Source organism: Podarcis cretensis (genome assembly GCF_951804945.1).
Source record: "Podarcis cretensis genome assembly, chromosome: 16".
Classification (NCBI taxonomy): Eukaryota; Metazoa; Chordata; class Lepidosauria; order Squamata; family Lacertidae; genus Podarcis; species Podarcis cretensis.
The window spans coordinates 14,880,479-14,895,223 of NC_137186.1; the positions used below are offsets into that span (position 1 = coordinate 14,880,479).

At 48.0% G+C, this 14,745-nt stretch overlaps 1 protein-coding gene across 1 annotated transcript; it reads left to right on the plus strand.

The window, feature by feature from the left end:
* Positions 1-7,333: 7,333 nt before the first annotated feature.
* ZDHHC24 (zDHHC palmitoyltransferase 24) lies at positions 7,334-14,077 on the plus strand. Its single transcript, XM_079957651.1, has 4 exons — positions 7,334-7,629; positions 9,958-10,235; positions 11,287-11,599; positions 12,544-14,077. Exons 1-3 carry the CDS (start codon positions 7,349-7,351, stop codon positions 11,595-11,597), a joined length of 870 nt encoding a protein of 289 aa, XP_079813777.1. The 5' UTR covers positions 7,334-7,348; the 3' UTR covers positions 11,598-11,599; positions 12,544-14,077.
* Positions 14,078-14,745: the final 668 nt, after the last annotated feature.

A 14,745-nucleotide genomic window follows, 5' to 3' on the forward strand; every position in this document is an offset into this window, starting at 1 on the left:
GCTCTCCTATACAAAATACCAAGGTTCTGTACAACAAAATATACAGTAAATCCTAAAACACCACAAAAACGTTAACAAGTTGAAACAACTGGACACAGCTGCCGTGGTTCCCCAATTGTCCCTATTTTCCAAGGACATCCTTAATTTAGAGAAGCGGACCCAGTTTCTTATTTGATCTCTGAATGTCCCACTTTTCCTTAGGATGTCCCTATTTTCACTGGAGAAACATTGGAGGGTATGGTACCATGTCCCTATTTTCACTGGAGAATTTTTTGTAAAAAATTAATTATTAGTTTTCATTTGCAGTCCAATAATAGCCTCATTATAACAATACCAATATATAATACAATTATTCATACCAATCATTCAAATACCCAATTATATAATTTAGATAAAGTTGGGCCCCGTGTGCTAGATTAGATGGTTTGATGATTTTCTTTATTTCCGCATTCCAAAATCTTATTCATTTCAATTATAATCTAGTCATAATAATGATCCCTTATACAACAAATGCAATAATAATAACTTGTATTTGTGTTGACACATTAAATGATTTATAAAACTGCAAGTGAGGAACTCAAGCTATGTCTTTGTTCTTCCCGTGTGCAGCAGTTATTCTGTCTGTGGTGTTTCTTCCTGTCCTTGTAAGATGTTATGTCTTTCTCCCCACCCCCACCCCATTGTTGCTGTTATCGGTAATGTCTTGGGTGGAACTGATATCCCATTGTTGTTCCATTGGTTAGGTGGGTCACTTGTCACTTTCTGCTGCTCCCCCTTCCACACCCTCCACCGCTTCCTTTTCTTTTCCAGTCATGTTTGTAACTAGTTCAGCGCTCCTAAATGGAGCATAGGCACATATCTATTATTATTTTCTTTTGAGTCCTTGAATTTGCACAAAACCAGAAAACTACACAAGCAAATCACTTAAAGAAAACAAACCACAATTACCTTAATCTACGAAGCACCTGCTGAGAATTAGCCACTGTTTTCCTTTCTTTTCCAGCTGTGCTCCTAAGTATTTCTGGTGCTCGGAGAAGTAGTCTTACTTTTTTTTCCCTTCAGATTTGCACAAACCCCCCAAAGCTTCCAAACCAAACAGTATTAAAACTGTGTGCTGAAAATTTACATTTGTCAGTGTGCTTTAATGCACTTCCTGGGTGAGGAAAATGAAATAAATTTGAAAACTACTGACTCTGACCTGCTTTTGGGCTGCCCATTCCTCCTTGGCCACTATTGTGCCTCCAGGCCACCAGCTCTGACAGACCCAGTTTATTTTAGCCAACCGACATCTCCTTTTGTCTTCTCCCAGTTTGAGACCATCCAGGGGGCAGAGCCCCCAAGAAGAAGAGTCTCCTTGTGGGGAGGCCTTGGGCTGCAGGTGAGCTGATCCTGAGCGGTAGAGGGAGGGGAAAGAGGTTACTGGTTTCCATAGAAACACATCACCTGTCCTTTCCCTAGAAAAAAGATGTTCCTAAGAGATATGCCCTGCACAACAAACTGGGTGCTTGGGGTTTATTGCCTCCCAAGGCTCTCACTGGCCCCTTTTGATATATGCAGGCATCTGACTGTCTCGGGAGACAATGGAGGAGTAAGGTCCTTTTGGGGTGAGGTCAAACTGCTGGAAGTTGGCCTGCTGTGGCCATAGAGGCTGATAGGGGAGAAACATGTTTTATTGCATCTGGGGCAGAGGAAGGCATCTGGTTGGGCTGCTGCAGATGCACCAGGGCATTTCTTCTCTCTACACTCCTCCTAGTGGTCATTCCTCCTCTGGTCACTGCTATGGATACATAAGTGTTAGGCTTTCATGCACTGCAACCCAGTTCATCTGAGGGTTCTCCATAGCCAATTGGTGAGTGACACAGGGTCACATAGCCTTAATAGAATTAGGAATGGGCCGAGACGTTCCCCTGTCCATTGTAAGAGAGGGCATCAGTGGGAGCTGCAAAAGCATTTCCTACTCCTCACATTCTAGATGTTGACTTCGGTGTTTCCTGGTCACCGTCCCACATTTGCATCCAGGCGAGGGACAGGTAGCACACCAGTTCAGCTCAGCTTTTGAGAAGATAACTATTATGGGGGTTGTTATAAAGGTAAAGGTAAAGGTACCCCTGCCCGTACGGGCCAGTCTTGACAGACTCTGGGGTTGTGCGCCCATCTCACTTAAGAGGCCAGGGGCCAGCGCTGTCCGGAGACACTTCCGGGTCACGTGGCCAGCGTGACATCGCTGCTCTGGCGAGCCAGAGCCGCACACGGAAACGCCGTTTACCTTCCCGCTGGTAAGCAGTCCCTATTTATCTACTTGCACCCGGAGGTGCTTTCGAACTGCTAGGTTGGCAGGCGCTGGGACCGAGCAGCGGGAGCGCACCCCGCCGCAGGGATTCGAACAGCCGACCTTTCGATCGGCAAGTCCTAGGCGCTGAGGCTTTAACCCACAGCGCCACCTGCGTCCCGGGGGTTGTTATAAGTAGCCATTATTTCTCCTTTGGTACCATAGTTTGGCTGGCTAGCTGGCTGGCTGGCTGTCCTAGCAAAGGTAGCCACTTGTGGGTGTCAGTGGGTAAGAGAGCAAATCCAAGGTCTCTTGGGGGGGGGCATCACTGGGGCTGGTGGGTGCTCTGGAGCTCCCCCTCCATGGAACGAGAGGGAGATGCACCTGCTAGCCACAGAGAGGGATGTCTGAAGATGTGGGTATCCTCTCTTGACAAGCAGCAGGAGGTTCTGCTGTTCTTGCTGCCCCACCAGTAGCCAAGTCATAAAGGAGGCTAGGGAAACCCAGCCAGATGGGCAAGGTATAGATAATAAAAATAAAATTCCAGGAGATTGTCAGGGGTGGATTTGGGAAGCCGGATGCAAACAGAGACAAAGTTAGGATCCATACATGCTTCTAACTCCAGAGATTTTAGCCGCAGAAATACTCAAAAGGTGTGGGTTTTTTTCTTTGTTCCTTCTGCTATACACAGGAAATCGAGCCAAGGAGTGAAGTGCATTGCAAGATCCTATGAGCACCCTCTTTCTCCTCGCTCCGCTCATAGCCACCCCAAAAGCAGCTGTCTTCCTCCTTAGCTCCACCCTGGGATAAGTCCCCCTCATCCTCGAACCAGACTATGTCCTCCTCCCTGCTGGTCTCCCCTGAAGATATCCCCATCCCCCCTGAGTCCCCCTAAGAAATTGCTCCACTCCTCTGCTTCCTCTCCATTCAGCCCGCCTGGGAATATGCCCCCTTGCCCCCAGAAACTTTCCCAGAATATGCCCCCTTGCCCCCTGAAACTCTCCTAGAATATGCCCCCTTGCCCCCTGAAACTCTCCCAGGATATGCCCCCTTGCACCCTGAAACTTCTGGGAGAGTTTCACGGGGCAAGGGGGCATATTCTGGGAGAGTTTCAGGGGGCAAGGGGGCATATTGTGGGAGAGATTGAGGGAGCAAGGGTGCATATTCTGGCAGAGTTTCAGCGAGAAGGGGGCATATTCTTGGAAAATTCCTAGAAAATATGCCCCCTTGGCCCCTGAAAGTCTCCCAGGATATAGAGCGCAGTTGCAACAGGGGTTACCACTCCCAAACGTCCAATGTGGTACGAAGGAAGGCAAACCCCGAACAAAAGAAGGCATGCAGTTTTATACTTTTCTTACAGCACAGAGGAATATGTCAGAGGAGGGGTGATTCCAGAGATTACAGGTGAGCAGTTGTGAGAAATATTTGATGAAGTACAGTTGTTATGACAGTTATTAACACTTCAATGTTTACATGCAAACTTCTTAAGTGGTGTTGATAAAGAGAGGAAGGTTTGCAGATGACTGTTATGGATATTTCTCAGCCCATCCAGTCCATCCTACTGTTATCTATCTATTGTGATTTTATGATTACAGGGAGAATCTTCATGGTTCTGCCTGGAGCTTTTCCTCCAGGGAAGAATGACTATGGGCTTTGGGCGATTCTGGAGCTTATGTTGATGTTCCAAAGCTTATGTTGATGTTCCCTGATGCCTTATGAATGAAGTGTTATACGTTACTTTATTGTTATGTTACGGTTGTTAATGACTTATTAAAAATAAACAGTTGTATTTGTGAATTTGTGTCATATCACTGTAGACCTTGTAGATGGAGCTGTGGTGCTGTTTTAGTGTTTGAATGTATTCCAAATTTGGCACTCAGTAAGGGATGCGGGTGGCGCTGTGGGTTAAACCACAGAGCCTAGGACTTGCCGACGGGGTGAGCTCCTGTTGCTCAATCCCTGCTCCTGCCAACCTAGCAGTTCGAAAGCGGGAAGGTAAACGGCGTTTCTGTGCACTGCTCTGGTTCACCAGAAGCAGCTTAGTCATGCTGGCCACATGACCTGGAAGCTGTACGCCGGCTCTCTCTGCCAATAAAGCGAGATGAGCGCCACAACCCCAGAGTCGGCCACGACTGGACCTAATGGTCAGGGGTCCCTTTACCTATAGTCACTGGAAGGACAGATCCTGAAGCTGAGGCTCCAATACTTTGGCCACCTCATGAGAAGAGAAGACTCCCTGGAAAAGACCCTGATGTTGAGAAAGATTGAGGGCACAAGGAGAAGGGGATGGCAGAGAATGAGATGGTTGGACAGTGTTCTCGAAGCTACTGTTGTAAATAAAAATATGCCCTTTTCCCTTATGGGGTATCCAAGAGCCCATATAGAGTCCTTACATAGGTTCCCTATTGGTAGGAGAAAATAACAGAGGCCAACCAGAGAATATTGAGAAGCAAAGCAGCTAGTAAGCTTGATCTTTATTGATCTGTTGCAACAGGGTGCTCCCCTCACTCGCAGGAAAGGAGGAGGACCCACAAAAATGCTGTGCAAGGGCTTATAAAGACTTTTGAAATTCCCATCCTCTAGATCAAGACCACCCCCAGGAACATTATGCATACATCACAGAAGGGGTGTAACCTAAGACCACCCCTCAGATACATCCCAGAAAAGGCGGTCTAAAACAACATTTGCATGTTGTTTTTCTCCTGTTTATCTCCTGTCTGGCAAGTTACTTGATTGGATTTCCTGGGGAGCCTGGCCATTCTTTTGTAGTGGTAAAATAATTATTTCCTGGGCCAGGTCACAGGCTCACACCTTATTCATATCTTAAATGTGTCCTTAAGACAGGATTTGTGAGGAAAGAGACAATGGGGAGACTTTTCCAGTTTGACATTGCAGAGAAAACATTTGGCCAGTTTAGGAATCAAAATGGTTCCAGGTTGGTCTTCCTGTGCTGACCTATGTATGTGCGGTTATGAACATTACCATATATCTAAGACCATAAAACTCCTATCACATTACTAACATGAGCTTGACCAAACTGCGGGAGGCAGTGGAAGACAGGAGTGCCTGGTGTGCTGGGTCACGAAAAGTTGGACATGACTAAACAACAACAACAACAATAGTCGGTACCAGTGTCCTCAAAGAGCTGAAGATGTAGCTTAAAACCAAACTGGGTGTCTTTAAGGACAGAAATGGGCCATGAAAGGCAGGTTAATGCATAAAGAAAGCAACCACGTAACTTAAGCTACCCCTAAAATACTTCCTTTCCCCATACATCAATTTCTTAGAGGACATGAGAACATGCATTATGAGTAACATCAATGTTCAAATATTTTTTAAAACTTTCCTGTATAGAGAAAATTAAGAACGGAAAAGCCATTTATGTAGTGCAATTATAGATAAAGTGAAATGCATTAAAACAAATTTGGGACGGATGGGAAAGAGATACTTTTACTATACAAGAGCAGTGGTGCAGAAATGTGTGCCTTATTTTCTAATTTTTTAAAATCAGCTGTCTCCTTTAACCAACACTTCTCAAGACTGTCTTAATGCAGGCCACTCAACCACTGCTCAGAGGAGGGGAGCTACGAAGAAAGCCAAATCAGTTGATCGTTTCCATTACCTGGTTGCTGCCATATATTATATTAGCACAGGCACACGCGCAAGAGGGAAAATCGGATAGAAAAGCCCCCTTTATCTCCGTCGGCCTCGTCCGCCTCATTTACATCTCCCTGGATGGCATCCTGGCCTGTAGCAGGATCCAGTTCCAACCCTTCTTCAAGCTTCGCTTTCCCCCCTCCTTGCTTTTCCTCTCTCCTTGACGCTGCTGCTGCTGCCCCGTGAACGGAGATCAAGAGCAAAGCTGGTCGCGCTGAAAGCAATGGAGAGAGAAAGGAAGAGAGACAGAGAGGAAAAGGAGAGGGGGGGCGGCGGCGGCGAGTGAAATAGCCCTTAAAAGAAAAATCCCAGTGAAATGTATTGCCAGCTCCCTTTCGTCCATGCAACTCTCTCGGTGTGTGACTGCGGATTGCGAAGTCCTGACACGGATTCTCCACTAACTCTGAACTGGAGCCGCCTCCACCTCTTCCTCCAATCTCCATCCCCCCTCTCTCTTTTCTACCCACCCCGGGTTCACCTTATCATATAAACGTGTATAGAAGCGGCGGCAGCCAAAATATATGGGGGGACACACATATATATTCTCCAGCACCCCGCTTCTTCTGTCTCCTCGCCGCCCCCGCCACCACCCGCCCAAGCTGGTGGGAGGGGAGGGGGGCTTCTGGCAAATAAAAGCGGATTAGAGACAGCTAAATACCAGATGTGGAGATAATCTAAAGGCTCGATCTGCCACCACTGGCCATTTTCCACTCCATTTGAGCTGCTTGCGGCTGCACGGCTTTGGGGAGGAGAGGAGGAGTGATGGGAGGGGGGGGGGAGAGAGAAAGAAGCGGTGCGGGGGTGGGTGGGTGTGTTCGGGCAAAAGCTCTGGGCTCGATCTGGCAGCGGCAAGCAGCGCTGGATCACTTCAGCCGGCGGCGGCTAGGAGCTTTGGGGCAGCCCCGCAGCAAGAGCAGGAGAATCGGCTGCATCTCGGAGACCCACTGGGTGCCGCCCGCCCACTCGAGGACCTACTCGCCAGCTCAGTATCAAAACTTTGATCTGTGGTGTTGACTTTTTTTCTTAATTTTTTAAAAATAACTTTCTTTTTTAAAAAAAAAGTAATTTATTTTTTTAAGTGTCCCCGGATTTATTGAAAAAAATCTGGTAACCTTAGGGTAGAGGCCCTTAGATGTATGGTGTGCAGCAGCTTAAGTTGCTAGTGTTTTGACTCAGTGGGGCTTCTGAGCAGACTTGCTAAATATTTATTAAACAGGCGACTATATTCACATTGCAGCGTAAGTCAATCAAGCGCCCCACTGACAGCAATCGCTGTGATGTAAACACAGCGCGTGGGCCGCCTCACGTGGCGGATGGATTGGCTAGGCGGCTCGCCAATCACACTCCTAAAGGGGTCCTCAGAGTCCGCTCGCTCTTTGGATTGGCGGCGAAGACTTCCTCCGGCGTCGCGCATGCGCCGCTATGGCCGGCAGCGGTTGGGAGCGGAGGGTGCTGCCCGTGTGCGTGGGGGCGGCGCTGGTGGGCGCGCTCGCCCTGGAGGTGGTCGCGGTGCTGCTGCTTCGGCAACGCGGAGGCGGCGGCGAGCGCGGGAGCGAGGCCCGTAGGACGGAAGCATTCCCATTTGTGTCGCTGGCATCGCTGCTTTTCCTGCTGGGGAACGTGCTCGAGAACGCGCGCCGTTTCGTCACCGCCTCGCCCAGCACGCGCGGCGTTATGCTGGCGGGGGCGGGGCAAGGATGGGAGTAAGTTGGGGGGGGCTTCGGAGACGGTAGCCAATCAGAGAAGAGCGTGGGAGTGTGGAGGCGGGGCTTGGGGAAGTGGCGGGAAAAGGACTGGGAAGGCGTTTTTTGATAGGCTAGGGCAGCTTTCCTCATCCTCAGCCCTCCAGATGTTTTGAGACTACAATTCCCAGCATCCCTGACTACTGGTCCTGCTAGCTAGGGATCATGGGAGTTGTAGGCCAAAAACATCTGTAGGGCCGAGGCTGAGGAAGCCTGGGCTAGGGAAAGCGCCTTGGCCTGACGCTCAGCACATGCTCAGAGGCACTCTTCTCGTTGGTTTTTATTTTTCCAAAGCTCTTTTTTTCAGAGGAGGAAAAGCCCTGAGGAGAGCAACAGCGCCAGTGAGGCCTAGCTAAAAGCTTGGTGTGCCTTAAAGGGAAAGGAATTGAGAAATTGCAGCTGTCAGGCAGGAGGTCCCATCTCTGGGGCCATTACTTAAAAAGAGAACCAGGTAGCAGATAATGGGAAAGGCCCCTGAGAATTTCAGGGTAGACAACTCTGTGTTAGATGCTCTGCCAGAGCAAACAGTATTGAAACAGATGTCTTACCTGGCAGGTACTAGCATTTCTAAATGTATTGCAGGCTTGCAGCACAGGTTTTTTGTTTTTTGTAAGCAAGATCCTGCTTCATTAAGATGATGGAGGCAAGTGTTAGAGAGAGAGAAATACCAAGGGGTATTTAGAGAAATGGATTTAATATGTAAGATTAAAAAATGAATGAGTATGCTGTACAAACAAAAGAGGAATACAGTGGTACCTCAGGTTACATACGCTTCAGGTTACAGACTCCTCTAACCCAGAAATAGTGCTTCGAGTTAAGAACTTTGCTTCAGGATGAGAACAGAAATAGGGCTCCGGCAGCGCAGCAGCAGCAGGAGGCCCCATTAGCTAAAGTGGTGCTTCAGGTTAAGAACAGTTTCAGGTTAAGTACGGATCTCTGGAACGAATTAAGTACTTAACCTGAGGTACCACTGTAGTGTAAATGAATTCCTCAGTGGCCACAAGGAATTGGGTATTTACTACAGCAGCACTTACGTTGTGCAGTTCATTGCATTTGTATGCTAGGGAGGTTTCTGTGCCTGATTTTAGATGCCAGGTTAAAGCATATTATTTACAAGAGCTTACCCTGTCATGTGACCTATTTTTATGTTCTTCTGATATTTGCCTCTTTGTTTATCTTTGAATTTCGTCTCTTAGGTTGATTTTATTAAGTATGCTGCCTTGAGAAGGTTTTGTTCTTAATAGGGCAATGTAGAAATTAACACATAAACAAATAAAAGCATATCAGGTAGAAATAAATGGGAGTACTGTAATCCCCGGGACACAGGTGGCGCTGTGGGTTAAAGCCTCAGCGCCTAGGGCTTGCCGATCGAAAGGTCGGCGGTTCGAATCCCTGCGGCGGGGTACGCTCCCGCTGCTCGGTCCCAGCGCCTGCCAACCTAGCAGTTCGAAAGCACCTCCGGGTGCAAGTAGATAAATAGGGACCGCTTACCAGCGGGAAGGTAAACGGCGTTTCCGTGTGCGGCTCTGGCTCGCCAGAGCAGCGATGTCACGCTGGCCACGTGACCCGGAAGTGTCTCCGGACAGCGCTGGCCCCTGGCCTCTTAAGTGAGATGGGCGCACAACCCCAGAGTCTGTCAAGACTGGCCCGTACGGGCAGGGGTACCTTTACCTTTACTGTAATCCCCATTGAATTTAGTAGAACTTAATTTATGGTTAGGGGGGAAGGCATACTGCCTTTTTTAAAAAAATGTATTTATTGTTCAATGTATTTATTTATTTGTTTTATCAGTTTTATGCTCCACCTTTCAATCAGTTGCTCAGGGTGACTTATAACTGGTTGAAAGAATACTCCCTCACATATCTGTGCACACAACCTAGCAGCCTTTAATCCTCTGGCTGCTCACAGTCCCAGGGAAACCTTTCCTGCAATGGAGGAGAGAAGCACTGTCCCCACAATTGCTCCTTCTGTGGCCAATGGTCAGAGCCGGGTTCATCTCCAAACTGCCAAAAGGCACTTAACCAGAGTTTCTAAGATTAAAAAAGCAACATTGGAAGCTGCCTTATGCCAAGTCAAACCACTAGATTAACCCAGTTTTAAGCACACTGTTGGGCAATGGTTCATCTGGGATTTAAGTGAGGTGTCCCCCCCCCCCCCACTTCCAGATGCCAGAGATTGAACACGGGACCATTTGCATGCAAATCATGTCCTCTGCCGCTGGGTTGAGTGAGTGGAGTAAGATGCGCCCAGTAGAACCCTCACCGTCGCTCCTCACTCTCTCTCTTTCAGTTACTGCTACTCCTGCCAATCTCACGTGCCTCCCCGCTGCAGCCACTGTTTCTCCTGCAACGTTTGCATCCTGCGGCGTGACCACCATTGCACTTTGCTTGGCCAGTGCTTGGGATACCAAAACTACCGCTACTTCCTTTGCCTGCTTCTACATGGCTCTGTTGCCTTGCTGTATGGCTGCGTGATCAATGCTGATGTGGTCCTATCACTGCTCCAGGAGGGCACCTCTGTCCAGGCGATGCTGCTGCTACTACTCCCCTGGCTTATGTTACTGATGGGTAAGATTCATTGGCACCGTACAGACTCCATCACAGACCTACGGTTGCATGCTGGAAACTGACGAAATAGGCCTCTGCACCACTCTTAATAGTACCAGCCCTGCTTTTGAGAGTACAGGCGACTCCCCTCTTACGCGGGGGTGACATTCCAGCACCCTGCACGCATACAGGAAAATCGTGTAACTGGGGAGTGCCCCCTAAACACCCTTGAAACGCCCTTGGTGCCTCTCTCTCTCTCCAATCCAGATAAAAAATACTGTACCAAAAATAGCTGCAACTGGAATTGAAGCTCTGGGGCTTGCAGAAGGCTGGAGGATGCACGGAAAGGTTGCTGCTGTGCTAACGCATGCATCAGCTGTTAGGCAGAGAGGCTGAGCAGCCTAAACTGTGCCTCTGGTCTCTTTGGGGCTTCCGCTGCCTTTACCTGTCCTCTTCAAGCTCTGGGGAGGGTCTCCTCATGAGCCATGAGGACTCTCCAGCTCTCTTCTTCCATTTCCTGGTATGAATTAAATTACTTAATTATTTCCCTGTGCCACTATACGTGGTTGTAGGTGCACAAGTGGGGGGATGCCTGTATCTGTGGACAGGGTTTAATTCAAGCCCAGGTTTACCTCAGTTGATAGAGGATGAGATACTTAATATCAGCGTCATGGGTTTGAGCCCCACATTGGGCAAAAGATTCCTGCATTGCAGAGGGTTGGACTAGATGGCTCTTGTGGTCCCTTCCAACTCCACAATTCTATGATTCTACCTGTCCTGGGACTTTCTGCATTCAAAACAGATACTTTACCACTCAACAAGGTCCCTTCCTCTAAAGATAAGGCATCCCTGCTGTCAGGCTTATGATATACAAGCCATGGCACGAAAGGAAAGGGCATTGGGAAGTGGGGAGCAAACAGAGGCATTTAGAGACACTGGAATGGAAAGATTTTGAGGAGATGCAGAGCCAAAAGTTGCTGGTTTTCCAGCAAAGCAGATGGAGGGGTCCTGGGGTCCCATCCTCCTCTCTCTCCTTTTGGTAACTAACGTAGCACTTGGATCTCTCTTGTAGGGCAGGTGAACATCACAATCTTCATCTTCGCTTTTGTGACTGACGTCTGCATTGTTGGCTTCCTCTTCTGCACGGGCTTCCTGCTCTTTCACAGCCTGCTGGCCCTGCGTGGGCAGACGACCAACGAATGGTTCGAAGGAGATCGTCAGTACGACTTGGGCTGGAAAGACAACCTTCGGGAAGTGCTGGGGAATCAGGGGCACCTGGTGTGGTTCATGCCTTTCATTGCTTCCCCTTTGCCGGGGGACGGGATCACCTTCCGAACTAAGTGCCCCCGATCTGAACCACTCCCCAAATCCCGTGACCTCTAAAGGTGGGTTCCAGGGTGCAGGTTGGGGCTATGTATAACATGCACTTCATATGCAAGGATGACCAGAAAAAAGCAATCAGTGGGCAAAATAATTTATTTTAACAATGCTTGATGTTGTTGTTTAGTTGTGTCCAACTCTTCATGAGCCCATGGACCAGAGCTTTGTCCAGCGCTTTCGCATGTTCAAACCACTGCACATAACTTACTTGGTTGTAATCCTTACAATAACCCTGTAAGGCAGCTTTGGGGGGAATTTTGTAAGCCAGTGGACCCTGGTTTATTTGCAAATGGTGGGGTGTGTTAAAATGTTAGGAAATTGCAGCAGTCCCAAGGCACAATCACTGCAAGGCCTGTGAGTCTTGGAAGCTCAGAACACACAAGGCTACTTTTCTCAAACCTTCTTTCTCCAGTATTTGATGTAGCCACACACTTGCTCTCTCCCCCACCTTGACTCCAAGAAGAGCTCTTCTTGTGCAATTTACAGGAGCAGCAGAGATACAGTAAAATATTATCTGCAGAAAAATGGTCACTTATGATTACTTTGAAGGAATGCTAATAATGACCCACACACTACTCATCCATTCTGGTTACTTTTTGTTAATCTGAAGCATTTTAACCTGCTCTTCAGCTGAGAAAGGCTCCCAGAGTGGATTGAAAAGATTAATAATAAGATAGCCCTTGTCTTCAAGCTTAAGGCAGTCTTGACATAAAAGAAAAAGCGGGGGGGGGGGGGGGGAGGAAAAAAGAAAACCCGGACACTATTTCATCTTGTTAGTTATTTCACTTACAAGGTTCTCAAAATGACCATCTGGAATGGAAAGAGTCCAAGGAGGGGAAGAGCCAGGGATTACTGCATTTCCCAACAGAACTGATGGTAGCTCTGTTTCTCTTTCTTTCTACTGCAGCCTGATAGCAGACCATGACAATCTCTCTTTCTCTCCTTCCAGGTTTCCATTCTGTGTTTTGCAAGGGGAGTCAAGCCCCTGTGAGGGGAGAGCGATTAGCTACACCTCTGCTCTGCTCAAAAGCAAATGAACTGAGAGATGAATTCTCACATGTTTTGCTCCCCTGTCATCAATAGCTTTTTTCCTTTTGGGGTTCTGGTGACATATACTTCCATCTGATTTGGTGGCTTTTGGCACACTGGGGATGCTTTTGAGGGGCCCCAAATGGTTCACTTCAGTGGTCTGGAAGGAAGTCTCCATGGGAGCTTAGCCATCCTGCGGGGCTAAGTTTCATCTGGCGGCTGAGGTTGCTGGGACCAAATTTATTCACTGCCTTTCAGATCTGCGTGGTGCTTTTCCACCAGCTTATTTCACTCCACAGCTGTGAAATGTCACGCCCCCTTCCTTACTCTCTCAGGCTGGAAGGCACAGGGAGAAGCTAAGAAAAACTAGGCACGAATTGTGGTGGAAACACAACACAAAAGTTTGTAGTAGGTGCGAAGGCTTTACCTGTCACTCTCTTCTTGGCATTTGTGAGGTTGGTATCATAGGGAACTTGCTTCTGCCAAAAGCGAGCAAGAGATGAGTGAAGGAATTCTGGCGATATTTATCCCTTTCCTTTACAATTCTGCCAGCCGCCTTGCAATGCTTAGGATCCTTCCACATCTAAGCTCTGCTTTTGTGCTTTGGCCATATTACCCACTGAATCCTTACAAAATGTTGCCTGCCTGGAGGTCTGCACTGCTGCAAGCCCACAAGATGGGGCGGGAGGATCAAAGAGACAGGATTCCTTGCCTGTTTTCCAATAATGTTTCCAGTAATGTAAGGTGTATTAAATGGCCTTATTTGGAGTCGGAGAGTTGGTTCACCTAGCCTAGTATTGACGGCTCTGACGGATAGTGGCACTTTCCAGACCAGCTACATGGATGCTTCAGCTGCAGATGCTGAGAATTGAACCTGGGACCTTATGCATGCAAAACAGGGCTCTACCATTGAGCTCCTGATTGATGGGGTCACTCCCAGTGCCCTGAGAGGTGGGGTGTCAGGGCATCCTTTGCAGGAGATGGTGGTTTGGAGGTTTAAGGCATCTCATTTGATGCTGAGCAGGCATTATAGGTTGGCAGCATTAGACAGAAACAGTACTGTTCCTTCTTATGGATCTATTCTGCTTCCCTGAATCGCAACAGTTTTGAGAGGACAGCGGAAAGGCAATGATGGAAATTCGAGCTGCATTCCAGAAAAGTTGTCAGTCCACACTGCGTGTAGGTGGTTTTAATTTCTAGGTACTTTCAATAGTAAATCAGCCACCAGTGCAAACAGCCCCCCAGAGAGGAGGGCTCTTGAGATGCCCACCTTTCCTTGTGGCCATGAGTAATGGAGATGTGGGTTTTAATCCTGTTTTAGCTGTGAGTTCCTTGGCTTAGTTTGGGGAAAGCTGCTATTCTCTTCTGTTTCAGCTTTTCATCTGACGTTGGGCCTACCTTTAGATGTAAATGCACCTTTTTACATTAAAATGCTATTTAAAATGACAACACAATTACCTTGTGACTACAGTTATTTTTATATATATAAATACATAAACACACACTCTCTCAAATGGCATTGCCTTGATTGAAAGGTTCATCTAGCTCAGAGATGGGAACCTGTTGCCTTTCAAACGTTGGATTCTATAACTCCCATCAGCCCCAGCCAGCATGGCTAATGTCAGGAATGATGGGGGGGGGGGCAGCTCAGGTTCTCCACCCCCGATCTAACTCCACACACTGTTTCCAGAAGTAGCCAGCTACATTACAGTGATTGAAAAGAGTGCTTCTCAGACGGTGTGGAAGCCAAGAACCCCGGTATATTACTTCTGCCACATCAAGTCGCTCGAAGGCTGTTGCAAACAGGCTCTGGGGTGGAAAGGCAAGCTTTAAATGAAAGCTCAACATGGGTTGCCATGGTCCGGGAAAGCCTTGCCAGAGTAATTCATGTGTTGGTTACTTCAAGACTGGATTACCGCAATGCGCTCCGTGTGAGAGCTTCCCTTGCGCTTGATCTGGAAGCTGCAGGTCGTGCAGAATGCTGCAGCACGGCTGCAGCCAGGAGTGAGGCCTTGTCAGCCTAGAACGCCTGTGCTCAAGAGATCTGTGCTACTTGCCGATTTGCTACTAAGCCAAATTCAATGTGTTATTATCACTATATAAAGCCTTTAACAACTTGGGA